Source organism: Schistocerca cancellata, chromosome 1 (genome assembly GCF_023864275.1).
Source record: "Schistocerca cancellata isolate TAMUIC-IGC-003103 chromosome 1, iqSchCanc2.1, whole genome shotgun sequence".
Classification (NCBI taxonomy): Eukaryota; Metazoa; Arthropoda; class Insecta; order Orthoptera; family Acrididae; genus Schistocerca; species Schistocerca cancellata.
The window spans coordinates 824,277,381-824,297,087 of record NC_064626.1 but is presented as its reverse complement, the minus strand read 5'-3'; the positions used below and the strand labels follow the sequence as shown (position 1 = coordinate 824,297,087).

The 19,707-nt window shown below is 45.5% G+C and overlaps 1 protein-coding gene across 1 annotated transcript in view; it reads right to left on the bottom strand.

The window, feature by feature from the left end:
- LOC126188476 (peroxidase-like) overlaps positions 1-19,707 on the bottom strand; it is a 181,742-nt gene that overhangs the window by 59,938 nt on the left and 102,097 nt on the right. Inside the window, exons 6-9 of the mRNA XM_049930083.1 lie at positions 15,292-15,574; positions 8,514-8,725; positions 5,693-5,866; positions 2,150-2,343 (exon numbers count right to left, since the gene is read on the bottom strand). Of these exons, the coding sequence (XP_049786040.1) occupies positions 2,150-2,343; positions 5,693-5,866; positions 8,514-8,725; positions 15,292-15,574 (863 nt within the window). The remainder of the gene's footprint in view (positions 1-2,149; positions 2,344-5,692; positions 5,867-8,513; positions 8,726-15,291; positions 15,575-19,707) is intronic.

Here is a 19,707-nt window from a genome sequence, read left to right as displayed (position 1 = left end):
TTGATGTATAAGATCAACGCCAATTTGTGGAAATAAAATGATTAAAAATTATTATTTTGCCTTTTGTAGGCACACAGCCAGTGCAAGAGATGTTGTTTTATATAGGCTCAGTGACGTTGTCTGAATGGTAAAGTAGACTCTTTGGAATATGGACGCTGAGTAGCGAGTCTCAAGGGAAGAGAGATAGAAAATGGACGCCATTTAGCTGCGAATGTAAGAGGACGCAATTGTGCGTGTGGCTACGGCACAATGGCTATGTATGCAGCAATTATTTACTGCTGTGAGAGGCAATGTAATTCCTGTGGGCCTCATTACAATAATAATTATGATAATGTTTCCAGAGAATTTTAGAGGAAGATTACGGTTTGGCCAAACCGCGCATAAGAAATATCTGCAACTGGCAGATGAGTCATGATTGTTCTTGCTGTCACTATTATTACTATTATTATTGTTACCGAGCCAATACATCGCGCCAGCGGCTTCTCAGAAAGTAAGACTGAACGATTTCGGACATCCCGTTCCGTAAAACACGTGTCAGTGTCTTAAGAGTTATTTTTGGACAGTATATTACGTGTGTGAACCTTAAACGTAGTTCTATAAAGGTCATTAAGTCATTGTTACCGTAAACAGAGTCTGTAGCCTAATGTCCTAAATACCGAGAATCATATCATAAATGAAAGTATACAATAAACGAAGATAATATTGTCTGACAGAATAGCTAAGTTTGCTCTTAAATGGAAAATTCATTTCTTGCTGATTAATCACAGTCAATACGAATTTTTTTGCGCTACCAATACAAAATTCTCAATTAACTCTTTGAAAGTAATATTTGATAACTGTTTAAATTACTTAATCTGTTAAAACAAAGAATTTTAACTTTTATACAACTTTACTATTTACTTTTATATGCTTTGATAAATCTATCTATTGATGTCTTGGATATTGTAATTCAGCCTTACCTTAGTATTTTGTTGTTGCTTTGAAGTCATTCATTCTTAATAATTAAATTATTACATATCTGAAATGACTATTTAATCAAAATTAGCAACAGTATCGATTACTGTGAGGCTACACTATGTAACGATTACCGTGTCGCGTAATGCAACAGTTTATTCAATTTTGATTGTTTCTATAAGGCTTTCTAAAAATTTTGAAGTTTTGAATATATACTTAGATTGGACTAACTAATTTTTTAATTACAAATGAAGTCCCGCCTGAGTAATGACCGTCGTCGCGCTTACACGTTTTACTAATTGTTCCGTTAGCTTACATCCAAAAGTCCGATTGGTTTCAGGGATTAACTGTCCGCCTTAGGAGTGGCGACCGTCTTATTTCTTTAGCTAATTAAATTTCAGTTTCTTTCATTAATGACAAATTCGACTAACTATTCAAAATTAATCTTTGTAATTACATATGTTAGCGGTCACTCGTTATCGGGGCAGGGTATCCACCCGTCATATAAGCGATTACATTTACAAAAATGGCTCTGAGCACTATGGGACTTAACTTCTGAGGTCATCAGTCCCCTAGAACTTAAAACTACTTAAACCTAACTAACCTAAGGACATCACACTCATCCATGCCCGAGGCAGGATTCGAACCTGCGACCGTAGCGGTCGCGCGGCTCCAGACTGTAGTGACTAGAACCGCTCGGCCACCCCGGCCGGCTTACATTTACACTTTTCCACACCATTTCAGTTTACTTTCTTTGCAGTCGATGCCTTTCCGATAACGTAGGTGTACACTTAGTCGTAGTCGAGTGCAGCATGTGCTGAAGGTTGTGGGAGATGTAGAGTGCATTTGTTGCAAACCTAAGTATCACAATTTTAACATTAAAAGTGGCAGTACATCTTCAGTTAATTTAATCCACAGCCACGGAGCTCAAATATCAGTGTAATGGATGAATTAACAATTTTTATAATTCAGTTTCTCACACTGTCCCAACAGACAAAGTAAGACGACTTTACGGTAAGGTCAGATACTATGTTAAGGCTCTTCCTGTATTTTCCACTAAACTGTCGTTCGACTGAAGCGTATGTGTAGATCACGGGACACACTCAACACATACTGCGGTAATCACATGCAAATATCACGTACACCGTCAGCGAAAAGCGTAGCTATGAAATTTCCTTATGTTTTGGTAGCTGACCTGTTCTCGAGGACCGAAGTTGCACTCAGGCCTGGGCGCTGGCAGCGATCGCACGAACTCCATACATCTCTCTCCGAAACGAGAGAACGTACGATCGTTGTTGGGTATCAGTATTGGAAAACAGTCCGGATGTCGCTTCGACGGGGCTATGATGTCCCCATTCTCACAGCAAGTTATTCCAGTCCCACTCTGACCTGAAACAGTGTTGAGCAGCATAGAGTCTTTGCGCACTGAATGTTTCATTTGCTGATTACAAGGAACTAACCAGTGTATCACCTGTACGGGCCGAATCCGATCTCCACCAACTGAGTATTTTGGTATGGGGTATCCTTGATCTCCGGTAGTTCGTTGCAGGGTAGTTACATTTCGCTGGACTCACTGCCTCCGTTTACTTTTGGTCTGTATTACACAGGAAATATTTTCACAGAAGTGCAAATCTCGATTGTATCAGCTGTATGTCTTATTTGGGAACAAACTTGTTCCATTCAATCGCGCTGCTTCCTGTCTACAACAGCGGTTTCTATTAAACTCTTCGCCCTCAACTTTGGATACAGTACTGCTCGGTTCTGTCTCGGGTCTATTTTTCCAGTCTCGGGTTTATTTTTACAGTATTAGTTGTACGTTCATAGTGATACACAACAGTACGAATGATGTTACTGACGAAGAGGTGGCCAATATACACCTGGTGTATGGATTCACTTAATGCAATTGAAGAGCGATCCGACGACGCCATGGTGTGCTGTTCCCGCAGTGACGGCAACAGTATCTTCTGTACCTATACATAGGCGTCAACAAGGAACAGGATCATTCTGTTTTAGCGTGGAAGATAATGCGTTAAGCGCGACTGGCGACAATTGTGCTATCAGTAATCCGCACGTCATACAAGCTCTTAACACAAGCCAAACGATTCTGAGAATCTAACATGAACAACTATGTTTTGTTGACTGCACACTACACACGTTTACACTGTTGCGAAAGTATTTCCACAGAAATAAATTTAAATGGAGCAACAAAATGAGTAATTCATAATCACAGTATTGCTATTTAATGAACCACTGGAGATCATGGGTCCCTTCCTATATCAAAATACTCAGAAAATATTCCTGAATAATCTCTGAAATTATTTTTATGTCCATCCTTCCGATTGGAGGTTGAGGAACTTTGGCCATTGACTTGTGCAATAAAATGGAACATATACAGCCGTCCTTACGATGTTATTTATTATATGGCTACCAGTTTCGGTGTTTCAGTACACCATCTCCAGGCCTTAACTGACGCTGACCGGTTAACTCTAGTCTACACACGATTCATAAGTGGCCAACATCTGTAACTGGTTTTCGCAGACTACCTGTAGCAACGATGTTGTGTCTCCAACCATCAACTCAATGCCCTGCTAATAGTTGGATACACAACATCGTTGTTACAGGGGGTCTGCGAAAACCAATTCATAGATGTTGCTCACTGATTAATCGTGTATACTACTGGAGTTAAACCCCTCAGCGCCAGTTAAGGCCTGAAGATGGTGCACTGAAGCACCGAAACTAGTGTAAATATAATAAATAACATCGTGAGGACGGCTGTAAGCGTACCATTTCATTACGTTTGAAATTATTGTCGGTGGAGTTCGGGTTCACATAATACAGCGGTTAGATAAAAATGTGAAACACAGCTCGAAGCGTATGCTTGAACATGAATGTAGATGCTAGCCAAGCCTGGAAGTTGCGCTGTTGTATTTGGCCACAAACAGCATCTGTGAGATGTTCTCAACACGTTGCAAGTGTTCGTGGTGGTCAGAACAGTGTTCCGTGTAGTTGTCATTGAATCACGTCGTACTCAAGTGTATTCGAAAGATGGCAAATTGTTGGTGCTTCCATAACCAAAGAAGCGGAAATATTTGGTGTTTCAGGAGGCACTGTATCAAATATTTATACGGCATATTGGGAAAGCGGAAAACCATCCTCTAATTTATAATATGGACAAAAGTGTATGTTGAGTAGTCGTGACATACGGTCAATGAAGAGTTTTTTGACGAAAAATAAGAAAACGATGTCTGCAAAAGTCACTGCAGAAGTGAGTGTCACGCTCGTGAACTCTTGTCACCATCGAAGCAATACGATAAGCAGGAAATTGTAGGGCGAGCTGAAATTCCAAAACCAGTTAGCAGCGTTGAAAATGTCCGTAATAGGAAAACATAATGCCGAAGCCATAATACTTGGGCTAGAGAGCAATAGAAGAAAGTAATATGGTCTGATGGGTCTTGTTTCAGACTGTTTCCAATTTCTGACGAGTTTTCGTTCCAAGAGCGAATCATGGTGGAGACTGAGTGAGGATTTGGCAGCCATATCGTGGTATTCCAAGGGCGCTATGGTCACTGTGCAAAGCTCCAATACTGCCAAGGATCGTGTGAAGCATTTGGCTGATCAGGCCCATCACATGGCACAATGTTTGTTCCCCATTGGTGATGCTGTGTTCCAAGATGAGAGGACCCACGTTCGCACACTTTGGATCGTTCAGGACTGGTTTTGTGAGCACATTTGCCGCATTTGGTTCAAATGGCTCTGAGCACTATGGGACTTAATAGCTGTTGTCATCAGTCCCCTAGAACTTAGAACTACTTAAACCTAACTAACCTAATGACGTCACACACATTCATGCCCGAGGTAGGAATCGAACCTGCGACCGTAGCAGTCGCGCGGTTCCGGACTGCGCGCCTAGAACCGCGAGATCACCGCGGCCGGCTTTTGCCGCGTTTCCCGTGGTCACTAGATGTCAGTGTTATTGAACCTTTATTGTCTAATTTGGAGAGAAGGGCGAGTATTCACCATCCACTACCATCATAGTTTCTCGAAGTTGCCACTCTTTTGTAGGAAGGATGGTATAAGACTCTGTTGAAAATGATACAGGACTGAAATGATAAATAAATCAAGACCCTAAACTGTCGACAGGCGTTGATATACATCAACGGGGACAGTTGAAAATGTGTTCCCCGACAGGGACTCGAATCCGGGAACTCCTGCTTACATGGCAGACGCTCTATGCATCTGAGCCACCGAGGGCACAGAGGATAGTGCGAGTGCAGGGATTTATCCCTTGCATGCTCCCCGTGAGAGCCACATTCCCAACTTGATGTCCACACACTACATTCGTAGTGTCTCTGCTCATTACACTCATTAATCGCGGCAGAAAATCTTACCGAGTCCCGTAAGAGTTAGGGCAATGCGTGTGCATCAAGTACAGAAGAAGAAGGTCAATGGTCGGTTAGCCTTATCTGTATGAAGAGGGTATATTTTCTTTCGGAGATGTCCGAAAGAACAGATACCACCTTCATATCATACAAGACTTCTGTTTATCCGTGACAAGACGCCTGGAAGCTGTTTCGAATGCCAAGAGGTTTCGTGCACTGTATTAGGCATAGTAATGTGTTTCTTGTGTTTCCATATTTTCATCCACTCCCCGCTATGTCTGTACGACCTGAGCCAATAGACGCTAGCACTGATGTGATACACGTTTTAAACAAATAACTACTTGCGAGTAAACACTCACCGAAGTTGATGGGCGTGTGTGTGAGGTCGTGGTCGAGGAACTGCCCCCACTGCATGACGAGCAGCGTGTAGTTGTCGTAGGGCCGGTTCGCCTCCGGCGTGAACTGGCTGCTCACGACGCGCGCACTCGGCAGCGGCTCCCCGCTGGAGGCGCGCGACCGCGGCGCGTTCACACCTGCGGCACACGTCGGCAGCGCTGTCAGCTTACAGAGTTGCCAGCACAGGCACTTATGTGCTAGTCTGTCTAAAATTAGCATGGTTAGATCATGGCTGAATAAAGATACAGATTAACTGTTACAAAAAGTATGAGCGGCAGTCAAATGAAAACAGAAGATCCGCTAAATTGGGACTATAGAATGGTTCCATTCAAAAGTAATCACCACACGCTTTGAGACATTTATCCCACTCGGAAACCAGACGATCAATTCCTGCTTTGCGGAACGTGGTCGGCCGCTGACAGATCCACTGCCGCACCCACTCTTGCACTTCCTCGTCCGACTGAAACCGACGTCCACACGTCATTCTTCAGGTGTGGAAACCTCACGGTGAAAAATCTGGGCTGTACGTACGGAGGATGTTGCAGAGTTTCCAGACCAAACCGATGAAGTATAGCCTTCGTCCGATTGACAGTGTGGGGGCTGGCGTTATCGTGCAACAGGACGATTTCATCCGACGGCATTCCGATTGCCCGACGTCAAAGGTCTAAGCCATTAGTGAAAACATCCCGCATCTCCCCCGCCAAAGAAATCCAGAGCTGTTCACAGAAGTTCCGGTACGGTCCTGATTCTGGTACCGCGCGCCGCGGAATTTGAATCCCCGCCAGACGTCATGGACGTCGAAGACCCCTAGAGGTCAAACTGTGAACACAGCTGCTAAGGTTCAGTGACCGTGTCAGAGTTATATTAGAACAAATAAGCCCTCGGTCACAAATATTAAGTCAAAATTGACCAGGTTCTGGCGCTCCTATGAGCGTCGTCTTCAGAATTAAATCAACTGTTCTAAAACATATTAGGTATATAATACATTAATAAAATTAAAGTTTGTACTGACTGGAAAGAGATGCAATACTTACAAGTCCGTTACGTTAATTTTAATTCGGAAGACGACGCTCTTAGTAGCATCGAAACCTGGTCAATTTTGACTTAATATTTGTGACCGAGGGCTTATTTGTTCTAATATAACCCCTAGACGTCTCTGCACCATCGCGCCGTAAGCTGTGGAAACGCGCGCCTCCTGGCCCGCTTTTAGTGTGAGGGCGCCACAGTGGAACACGTGGTCCCAGCGGCCAATAGCGGCGCCCCCGATAGACTACTTAAGCGCCTGCCTTTCGCTCAGCCATTCCCCCCCATCTGCCCTCGGCAGAAAATTTTTTAGTGCAGTGTTCAAGTTTGAGCGCTTAATCTCAACCGGACGCACTAAGGCGCGCACCTAGAGAGACTAGTGCGCGCGTCCGGGATAACGCATTTTTCCAAAAATTCGATTTCATTATTTCTAAAATCTGACGACGGCGTGTCCCATTAGTTTTGTCTGACAAACATATATATCAAATATTGGGGCCCCCAATTACCAGATGAAGTGATGAATAGCATTTATATACTTCAATGATGAACCAGTGTTCAAGTGGATGTTTAGTGTTGTTCGTCTTTCCAAAGTCTTGCGAACAGAAACCATGCTGTCGCTGGGTGTAAATTTTATATTTCTTGCGAACAGAAACCAGACTGTCACCGTGTTTTTTTAATTATACGTCTATTCTTTTACCTGTCTGCTTCTTATGTATTTTATTAGTATCATCAACCCTTTGTATATATTTTAAGTTCCACGACTTTCCGCCATTTTACCATTTAAGTCACCAATTTTATCGCCTGTTTTTATTATTTATTATCTTCATCTTTTTAAAACAAATTCTGTAGGCTGAAGAGCGGCATACTAAGCTGCTGCCAGCCCGCCCCCTTCGGGGGGAATCGAAACTCAATAAAGGGAAAAAAAAGCTCAACCAGCCAGTCTAATCTCGCGTACGTCTGTGAACACATCGCCTCTCTTTAGACAGCTTACTTTATTGTTCTGTGTACGAGTGGACGTGTTTCTTAGGTTTCCTTGTGACTCCATTGTTCGATCTTGTTGTTGTTCGTTCTGTCCTTCGTTGGTCATGTCCGCCCTCTCCCGTTGTGTTGTTGTTCGCGGGCCTCTCCGCGGGTCCCGCCGCGCTTTTCTTAATTTCAACCCCGCGACCGTCCCGGCCGCCGTTACAACACTGATGACCTTCCTCGACGGCAGAGGCGTCGATTTCTTCGAGCATAGAACCACACAATGAGCAGCAGTATGCTGTCATCTTGCAGAAACTGTGATGCGCCATAAAGTAAAAACGCCCACGAATGCTCTCAGACGGAATTATCCTGTTGCACGTAACGCCTGCCCCTAACTTACCAATCGAACGAGGCTACGCGTCAACGATTTGGTCTGGAAACACTGCAGCATCCTTTGTACACGTTTTTGACGACCGAAGAAAAAACCATGCGAGGACGTCGGTTTCAGTCGGGCGAGGAAGTGCAAGAGTGTGTGTGGTTATGGATCCGTCAGCACCTGTCCCCGTTTTATTGGAAAGGACTTGATCGTACGTCTCCCAGTGGAATAATTCGCTGAAAACTTCGTTTCAGTATCTCGAATCACTCGCGAATAAAGAAGGGAGCGTGTCTTAGGCAATTTACCACGTATATAAGTACGTCCAAACACGAGTGAGGGCAGGTAGGAAAGCAGTGCTAGGAAGCAGAGCCGGGCCCAGTAGCAGGCTGCGCACAGAGCAGAGCAGAGCGGAGCAGACCTACCGTCGTCGTACTTGGGCGGCAGGATCCTCTGCAGCGCGGTGCCCGCCTTGCCCCAGGCGTCGTGCTGCACGTTGTTGCAAGAACCGTCGGCGCTGCGGTACTTGGCGCGCTCGGGGCAGCGCGCCGTGCGAGGGCACGTGTCCGCGATCACCGTGTTGAGCACGCTGAACTTGGGCAGCGCGAACGTGCCCTGCTGCGGCGTCAGCTGGAACCTGCAACGCGCCGAGGGCGCCGGCTAGAGACGGCTCTTCAGCAAGAGCTAACCAGTTCAGGAAAGATTATTGTGTCCGACTCAAGTGCTAGCAGAGTTGTTAGGTTCCTCAACTCATCGTGTTCCATGGATCCTATCAAGATGGATAGCCTACACGAATGGTCACTCAACGAAAGTACACTTCAAAAAAGACAAGAAATTGATAGAAACTACATCTGTGCTTGAACACAGTTTACATGGTGGACAATGACTGGTCTTCTTTGCGATAAGGTCCTGGATCCAATCGAGTTGAAAATATACCGGTCTGCAATCCGGCCATTAGCCTTGTACGGAACAGAATATTGCCCTGTAACAAAAGAAGCAGATCAAGGACTTGCAGTCATGCAAACCAAAATGCTTCGCTCTCGCCTTGACGACGACCACCGTCTGGAAGATGCTGTGGGTACAGGTCTAAGTGCGAGTCCATCTTCGAGAGCGCTGAAACTCATTGTATCCACAGAGGCGCATATTCGGGCCACTTCGCTGGTCCCCACCACCGCACCCCCCTCCTCCTCGCTGCCAGGCAGCGTGCCAGATCTGCCGCAAGCTACGTGAGCTGCCGGAGTGCTGTGCCTGCCACTCTTCGCCGACGCCTGAGCGAGCAGCCCGGCCCATTTCCAGCACGCCGGAGAAGGCAGTATTCATTGTAGCAGTCACGTTGATAAAACGTTATTATAGATACCACTGTTTCAATGACGCCTTCGGGCGTAATACTGAAACACTCACCAGTCCTCGGAGGTCGGCCTCCAACACTTGCAATGCCCACGCCTGACCAGTCCAACCTCGACGTCCTGAGCCGAGGGGTGACCGTTACACAGTTATGGATTGATGACAACAAAAAAAACCATTTCAGTTTCGTAATAGTCCCAGGGAAGAATCTGGTACAGCTCTATGAGCTTAACACAAGAGTTTGTATAAAAGACATGTCTAAAATAACAGGAAGTAATTATATGCTGGAGTAAGCATGAATAGAAACTGGACTTAGTAACAACTCCTTCCAGCAGAGAGATTGAAACCGGATGTGGCAACACATACCATTTATTTTTTATTTAGACGTCAAGTTCCGTAGGGCCAAATTGAGGAGCAAAGCTCCAAGGTCATGGAACGTGTCAGTACATGAAATTACAACATAAAAGTAATAACAGATAAAAATAAAATGTTTATGAATCAGAAAAAAAGTCAGTCTATAAGTTTAAGTAAACGCAATCAGCAGTACAACAAGAATTAGCTTACTTTTTCAAGGAACTCCTTGACAGAATAGAGGGAGTAACCCATGAGGAAACTCTTCAGTTTGGATTTGAAAGCGAGTGGATTACTGCTAAGATTTTTGAATTCGAGTGGTAGCTTATTGAAAATGGATGAAACAGTATACTGCACACCTTTCTGCACAAGAGTTAAAGAAGTCCGATCCAAATGCACGTTTGATTCCTGTCCAGTATTAACTGAGTGAAAGCTGCTTATTCTTGGGAATAAGCTAATATTGTTAACAAAAAATGGTTCAAATGGCTCTGAGCACTATGGGACTTAACTTCTGATGTCATCAGTCCCCTAGAACATAGAACTACTTAAACCTAACTAACCTAAGAACATCACACACATCCATGCCCGAGGCAGGATTCGAACCTGCGACCGTAGCGGTCGCGCTGTTCCAGACTGAAACGCGTAGAACCGCTCGGCCACAGCGGCCGGCTTCCCTTTGGTGATCAGACGTGATCGACTGGAACCTTGACGACAAGGATACTTGACCTCAAGTCCCCACGCAGTACAACATCGGGTCACTGTTCCACCCGAATGTCCCAAGAATCTCGCTGTTGCACAATTCGACCAGCTGGCCAAATCGAAACACACTGTCACGTGCTGATAACACTGTCTCACATGAGTATGCGGCAACTCCATGGCCTTCGCAATTATCACTCAACATCTAACGCTGTTCAAGCCTCTTGTATTTCCTACCAGGTCTGATAACAACAATAAATACGAACAGCAGTCTTGCACTCTGGTGGACGTTCTAGCCGTCACAGGAAATTGCAAATCTAATCGATTACAACCCGCTGGTGGTGTGTACGTATACTTAGCTAGACTGGCATCCGACCATGTTTTCTGGCCAATGTATGTACTAGTTTCAAAACGACTGAAAGATCCGACCACAGGAATGGAATAAGTGCACGCTGACACTTCATACACAGCCTTCAGCTGGTCCTATAACTCTTTTCACCTATAATCTCCACAAAGATAGCCTGCCGGTGTGGCCTAGCTGTTCTAGGCGCTTCAGTTTGGTACCGCGCCACCGCTACGGTCGCAGGTTCGAATCCTGCCTCTGGCATGGATGTCTGTGATGTCCTTAGGTTAGTTAGGTTTAAGTAGTTCTAAGTTCTAGGGGACTGATGGCCATCGATGTTAAGTCCCATAGTGCTCAGAGCCACTTTTTTTCCACAAAGATACAACCTGATAACAGTTTAAGGTCAATAGGCAAAACGTCAGTCAAAGCACCACATTCAAATTTCCAGGGAATAAAATGGAATTTATTGGAGTCGATTAATCTCAAAATGTTCGGGTCGTTCACTGTACACTACTTCCAGCTAGCTACTGGACTCCCAGCCAAAAGTGAGCACATACTTGCTCACTAAAATGCAACACTCGCCTAGAAAAACTGGAAAAGCACTAAAGCAAATTCCACCCCATTGCACGGGAGCGCACTTCTTATTGTTGTGGTCTTCCTTATTTGGATATTAAATTGGTTTCAAAAAAAAATCTTCTCGGTTTACAAGCAGCGTCACCTCAAATAAAACACTCGAACTTTCGATAGATGTCTCTGCCATCGTCATCAGGAGTTAAAATTACTGAATGCCAGGGCTGGCACGATAATTTTAACTGCTACTAACGGTCGAAAGTTCGAGTGTTTTATTCGAAGTGACACTGCTTCTAAACCGAGAAGATTTTATTGAAGCATACTGCCCCGAAAGGCTCCAAAGGTAAGTACCTTTTTGTTCTTGAACGATCATCAGTATCTGACTTCAGAAAGTATAACTCATTAAAAGGTCAGAGGACACATGACATCTCCTTTCCCTACAAGAGCCATCGGCAGACTATCAGTTTCGCAAGTTTCAAAGCGATTCGAGGATTTAATTATCATTTAGTCTTTTCAGTCAATCAGATTAAGGAACAGAAATCTGGACTCTCGGGTGGGCATATGCTGCTCGCAATAACCGAAATATTCTGTACAGCGCTGCTTTCTGCCTGGACTCCTGTGTTCTAGAAAGTGACTACCGCCCGGGAAAGTCACAAGCGCTTAAGCCAATGTACCAGAAACTGTTTACAGCCCCCAAAGGAGCAAACAGGACGAACATACAGGCTCGGCCAGGAGATGATGCGTTACGTCTACACGAATCCTCTGCAGTTCACAATTAAGTGCATGGCAGAAGATTCATCGAGCCACTTTTAAGCTACTTCTGTACCGTTCCCCTCTCGAACAGCGCGCAGGAATAACGAACACTTAAATCCTTCCGTCTGTTATTTTATTGTGAGTATCATCTCCCCCATGTTCGCCGCCGGTAGCTGAGTGGTCAGTGCGACAGAATGTCAATCCTAAGGGTCCGCGTTCGATTCCCAGCTGGGTCGGAGATTTTCTTCGCTCAAGGACTGGGTGTTGTGTTGTCCTAATCGCCATCAGTTCATCTCCACGACGCGCAAGTCGCCGATCAAATCCAAAGACTTGCACCCAGCGAACGATCTACACGACGGGAGGCCCTAGTCACACGACATTTACATGTATCTCCCCCAATGCAGGCGGGCGCCAAAAAAATATTCTCAGACTCTGAGAAGAAAGTTGGTGATTGGAATTTCATGATAATGTCCTGCCGCAGCGAAAAATGCCTTAGTTTTAATGACAGCCACCCTAATTCGTGTATCATGACCGTGGAACTCTCTCTCTCTCTCATTTCGCGCCTGCCGGTGTAGCGAGCGGTTCTAGGCGCTTCAGTCTGGAACCGCGCGACCGCTACGGTCGCAGGTTCGAATCCTTCCTCGAGCATGGATGTGTGTGATGTTCTTAGGTTAGTTAGGTTTAAGTAGTTCTAAGTTCTAGGGGACTGATGACCTCAGAAGTTAAGTCCCATAGTGCTCAGAGCCATTCTCTCATTTCGCTATAATACAAAACGAGCTGCCTTTCTTTGAACCGTTCTCCTTCAGTCCTATCTGATGTGGATCCCACGCCGCACAACAGTAAACCAAAAGAGGGCGGACAAGCGTAGGGTAAGCAGTCTCTTTAGTTGATCTGTTACTTTTCTGTGTGATCGTTCCAATCCCTAAGTATTTAGTTCAGTTTACAGTCTTTAAAAAAATTATGTGATTTAACGTGTAACTGAAATTTAGGAGATTATCTTTAGTGTTCATGTGAGTGACTTACACTTTTCATGATTTAGAGTCAATTACTCCACCTTATCTGAATCATTTTCCGATTCGTTTTGATCATCTGATGACTTTTCATGACGGTAAATGACAGCATCATCTGCAAACAAATGGTTCAAATGGCTCTGAGCACTATGGGACTTAACATCTGAGGTCATCAGTCCCCTAGAACTTAGAACTACTTAAACCTAACTAACCTAAGGACATCACACACACCCATGCCCGAGGCAGGATTCGAACCTGCGACCGCAGCGGTCGCGCGGTTCCAGACTGTAGCGCCTAGAACCGCTCGGCCACCGCGGCCGGCATCTGCAAACAATCTACGAGGAAGAGCACTGCTCGGATTGTCTCCTAAATCGTTTATGTAGATTTGGAACAGCAGATATTACTTACATTTTACTCGTTGACTTTCTGTCGGTTACAACGAACTGCTACTTTTCTAGACGCAAATCACGAATCCAGTCCCATAACTGAGACGATACTAGATAGGCATGTAATTTGATTAGATGTCGCTTGTGAGGAACAGTGTCAAAACCCCATGGAAATCTGAAAATCAATTTGACGTCCCCTATCAAAAGCACTCATTGCTTCGTGAAAGCAAAGAGCTAGTTGCGTTTCACAAGATTGATATTTTCTGAATCTGGGTTGGCTATTTGCAACAAATCGCTCGTTTTCGAGCACAGTATATGCTACAAATTTCTACTGCAAATAGACGTTTATGATATGGGTTGTAATTCAGTAAATTACTCCTTATTCCTTTCTTGGGTAATAGCGTGACTTGCGCAACTTTGCAGTCTTTAGGTACGGACCCTTTGAAATGTCCCCTTAGAAAAATTTATGAATTACTGTGCTGGTAAACCTCTACGTTATTTGATTTTCAAACAGCTGAGCAAAACCGAACGTACTCAGACATTTCTCTCTTTACTTATTCTGATCACTAAACTGAGACACAATATATTTTTTTGCGCAACGCAATCTGACTTTCAATAATCACTACAAAAGAATGGCCCTGACTAAGAATAACCTATACCTTTCATGAATCACTTACCTCACAAAAATCTTCGTTACTCAAACTACTGCACTACAGCTTGCGCCAATACTGCCAGCTGAATAAAATATTCTAACTACTGAAGGAACTAACTACTGAAAGGCATAGTTAGCAAATGAAAGATTTTGATAGAGAACAAACAATGTATTTACCTTAATAATGTTCAAAAGTCATCATGTATATATCATTTCATGATATCCAACATTACAAATTTACTCTTTCTGATGGACACACGTCCAGATCGTCCGCTCTCAAAATTCTGCCATCTCTCTCCCCACATCCACGACTGCTGGCGGCTCACCTCCAACTGCGCAACGCTACGCGCTGTTCACATCTAACTGCCCAACACTACAATAGCAAATATTCCAACAACGCAAACCAGCCACATACTGCACACAGCACAGTCAGTGACTTTCATACAGAGCGCCACGTGGCGTTACCAACATAAAAACCTAAACAGCCTACTTACACTTTGTAAGAGCGAGCGGTTGTGTATGATTGCAGTTGTATCTGCATACTCTGAAAGGAACCTGACTAGTATAGAATCTGGACCGGAAGCCTTGCCTTATTAAGTGTTTTAAGCTGCTTCGCTACAGCCAGGTAACTTAGGTAAGCCAAGTTGCCAGTTGTCCTTGATTCTAATTCTGGAGAATTTACATCGTCATTTTTTTAAGTCATTTCGGAAGGTTGTTCAAGTGCGACCTTCACACCCTTCACTCCCTTCACTTCCTGCACTGCCTTAATTCCTTTCACTCCCATGTTCGCCTACCCACATCTCCTCGTTCTCCCTCAACAAAGCCGGCCGGTGTGGCCGTGAGGTTCTAGGCACTTCAGTCTGGAACCGCGTGACCGCTACGGTCGCAGGTTCGAATCCTGCCTCGGGCATGGATGTGTGTGATGGCCTTAGTTTGGTTAGGTTTAAGTAGTTCTGAGTTCTAGGGGACTGATGACTTTAGAAGTTAAGTCCCATAGTGCTCAGAGCCATTTGAACCATTTGAACCCTCAACAACCGACAGCTCTCTCGTGCTGCCCGCCCAGGACCGCTGCTTCGCCCTGCGCGCCGCGCTACTCACTCCTGGATGAGGCCGACGGTGGCTTCGACGTTCTTCTGCGCCTGCTGGCCGGTGGCGAGCGTACGGTTGGTGGTCTGGAAGAACTCCTGGTGCCAGGCGGCCGGCGTGCCCGGCGCGACGACGACGCCCCCGGAGAAGAGCGCCGCGAGGAACTGGATGCGCTGGCGCACGCGCTCCAGCGCCGAGGCGGCCGCCGCGTCCAGCTGCTGCGGCGTCAGCGGCGGAACCACCACCGGCGGCGGCGGCGGCGCCTGCAGGATGCCCTTCGAGCCCGACTGCGCCACTGCGGGACACGGCCAGCTCAGCAAGGGTTCAGCCACACCACTAAACTACAGTGGTGTGCAAACTTAAGGGATGATGTGTCACTCTCAAGTAATATAGCTCGCTGAAACTCGGAACATACATTGAAAGAATTGTTACAGTATAGTACAAAAGTAACTGAAACAAATACGCAATGAAACGAACAGAAGTGGCACTATTCATCATTTTGTTTTGCGGCTCCTTGTATTGGCCGTGTTTGCAGTTAAAATTGTTGGATGTGAGGTCCGCCAGTTATGGAAAACACCGGTTTTTCTCAGTACCCAAACATGTTTCGGCACCACTGTGCCATCATCAGTGGGTTAAATAAAAACGAAAACCCACTGATGATGGCACAGTGGTTCCGAAACATGTTTGGGTACTGAGAAAAACCGGTGTTTTGCGTAACTGGCGGACCTCACATCCAACAGAAATTGCACTTTCATTTAAATACAATAAGTACTCCTACTCTGAGGTCAACACGATTTACGACGATCCTTTGGACATTATAAAAGGCGGGACGTGGTTCTCATTAGGGAGTGTGGTCACCAGGGACGCCAGTGCATTCCCTCCAACGTGATTCCATGCTGGTTACAAGGTTGGTAAGGAGTTCTTGTCATAGGGCGCCGCTTTCCTCCACCCACGTGGTTGCCAGTTGGTGGATTAGTCGTCGGTGCACATGGACGTGCAGTGGTACGTCTCCCCAGTGCACACATAAGTGTTCTGCAGCATTTAAGTCGTGGGAACGGGCAAGCCAGTGCACTCAGCAAATATCCTCTAGTTCCAAGAGCTCCTCCTCCTGCAGAGTTCCATGTGGTTGCGTACTGTCACCCATTAAAACGAAGTCAGGGCCGAATGCATCCCACCACATGGATAACAGTACTGTGTCACAATAAGGATGACCGGTGAGTGTACCATGTTCAAAGATCTGGAGGTCAGTACGCCCACACAAGATAATGATGATGATATTTGTTTTGTGGGGCGCTCAACTGCGTGGTTATCAGCGCCTGCACAAATTCCCAATCTTTTTTACGGTCCAGTCTCGTCACTTCCCCGAATGATGGTGACAACACATACACCCAGTCCTCAGGCGGAGAAAATCCCCGACCCGGCCGCGAATCGAACCCAGGACCCTGTCATCCATAGGCAGCAACGATAGTCACTACACCACGAATCACGCAACATAATCTCTCCCCACAGCATAATACCTGGATCACTAAAATGATTATATATATGTGAAGGTAGTATCTGTTCCCGAAAGAACAGTTACCGTTGATGACCATGCAGCTTCGCTAGAATGAAATAATTAAATGGACACCCTAGCTGCAAACAGACGTTGATATACTTCATTCGGGACATGTTGAAAATGTGTGCCCCGACCGAGACTCGAACCCCGGATCTCCTGCTTACATGGCAGACGCTCTATCCATCTGAGCCACCGAGGGCACAGAGGATAGTACGTCTGCAGGGACTTATCCCTTGCACGCTCCCCGCGAGACCCACATTCCCAACATGTCCACACCACTACAATCGTAGTGCGCCTAATAGATGTTTGCCCATCATACTCAGGTTAATCTACCAAGTCCCGTACGGGTATAGCGTGTGCGTTCGTACAAGAAGGTCAATGGCCGGGAAGCCATATTTTAACTGTATATGAACGTAGATTAATCTGCCACGAGTAATGAGTATGCTGGGCAAACATCTATTAGGCGCACTACGAATGTAGTGGTGTGGACATGTTGGGAATGTGGATCTCGCGGGGAGCGTGCAAGGGATAAGTCCCTGCAGGCGTACTATCCTCTGTGCCCTCGGTGGCTCAGATGGATAGAGCGTCTGCCATGTAAGCAGGAGATCCGGGGTTCGAGTCTCGGTCGGGGCACACATTTTCAACATGTCCCCAATGAAGTATATCAACGTCTGTTTGCAGCTAGGGTGTCCATTTAATTATCATAAAATGATGATGTTCGACAAGCCGAACCGTCCCTTCATATGACGAGAGGTGAGAATGCATTAAAAATGCAGCCAGCAACATTGTCGAAAAACATCGGCTCTGTAAAGCAGGTATTATAGCGAGGAGAGGCTAATGTTGCTTTGGCATATTGACATCTATGTGTTTAAACACGGTACGTTGACCAGTCAGCGATGCTGAGACACTGCAGTCCTTCGCCAAGTGCTTATTTTCAGGGCTACATTCGGCCTTGACTTAGTTTTTATGGATGAGAATGCACGACCGCATCGAACTGTGCAGACGGAGCAGCTCTTGGAAAGAGGACATATTCGACGAATGTAAGGCCTGTCCGTTCGTCCCACTGAAATCCCATTTAGAATGTGCAGGATGTTTGAGAAGAAGTTTTGCAGAGCGTCCACATGCACAAACGACCATCCAGCAGGTGTCAATCGCACTGCTGGAGGAAAGCCAACCCTACTACAAGAACTCCTTACCAACATTGTGACCAGCGTGGGAGCACGAGGCGCTGCATGAATTTACAATGACCGCACATCCCATTAAGAACCATGGCCTGCCTTTTGTAATGATCAGGGACCATCACAAGTCGTGATGAGCAGTGTAATTATTGTGTTTCAATGAAAGTGGCATTTCTGTTTGTTTCATTGGGTACGTCTTTCACTTACCTTCAGCAGTTCTTTCTATGTATGTTCCAAGCGTCATCGAGCTATGTTACATGGCAGTCACATATTATGAGAAAGTTACTTTCGTCCATAAGTTTTGGACACCATTGTTTATACCTCACATGGTGCCACTAAGAAATTCGATAATGAAGTAAGAAGAGTTAGCTTCACCGCCAATAAACTCTTCACGTTCATCTTAAACTGAACCTTATTAGTAGTTAGACGTGTTATGCCTACTGTCAACTTATTAAAAATGTTTTTTCTTGAAAAATGGACACCTCTCTGAAATAAAGTTCACTGAAAAACCGCGACAGTGAATGCCGCCTGGTGGCGTCTCGGGCATGTGACACGCTAAGAAAAGTGTATAAGACGTGCACAAGTTAAGGCTGGTCATTCTAGCGACGATACGGGCCGCAAATAGGAAAGACTGTTATGTGCCGACGCCTAGGAACGGGCATCTCGGAAACGGCTATGCTGGTCAGCTGGTTGCGAGCTACGGTCGTAACCATCTATGAGAAGTAGTTGAAGAATGTTAGACAGTGCGTGTTGTTATAATACGAAATCAGGCAACTTCATTTATGGTGTGGTCATAGGCACCTCTAACCACGATAGCCTCTTTCTAGCGTTCTGTCACCCGTTCATGTTGTCCCATCTTACTACACTGCTTCCATATAACCGACAGGCATGTACGTAATATTACTTCACTTCCAAAGGGACCAGTGTGCTATTTTCTCGGGTTTACAAAAATCTCGTGTCGTTAACTTACATAAAAAACTGCTACATAAATTACTAATATGCGCCATCGTGATCACTTCTCACATTCTTTAGAACGTAGGAAATTGCTACATACTGCCACCAATGTAAGGGAGATTAAAGTGAACCAGCATTTTCAGATCTGTTCTTTGTCTCCAATCATGAGCAGGACAATCCAGCGTCAGTACGTCAATACACCTCGGAAGGTCACTACGCGCACATAGTCACTTTACGACAAGAAGCATTGTCAGCACTGAAACTTGCCTCCTGATATCGCGTACAACGTAGCGACTTCGTGTTAACGTTCCATTGCTATCACGAGACAAAAAGCGCTCCTCGTCATAATAACAGCAGGAATGGAACCCGAACCAAAGGTGTCAGGTCTTCTTCACCGACGAGTGCAGATCTTGTCTCAGGCCTTGTGACGAATAGTACGAACGCACGCAGGTACCAGTCCATGTTTCAGGTATGCAACTATGCAACTCCATGGATTGAGCAGGGAAGTAAGTCAGTCTTCTTTTGGACCGTTGTCATGTACGGATTTCTTTCGCGTCTCACTTCTATCAAAGGTAATTTGATCGCCGAGCGATAACCGAACAGGATACTACAATCTTAGGTAACATTTTGGGTTCGTTTTCCAAGACGACACTCTTCGACTACACGGCGTCCACGTCGCGGACATTTTCTTCAGCTAGGCTGAAATTAATCGAATGGTATAGATGGCATGTGGTGTTTGCT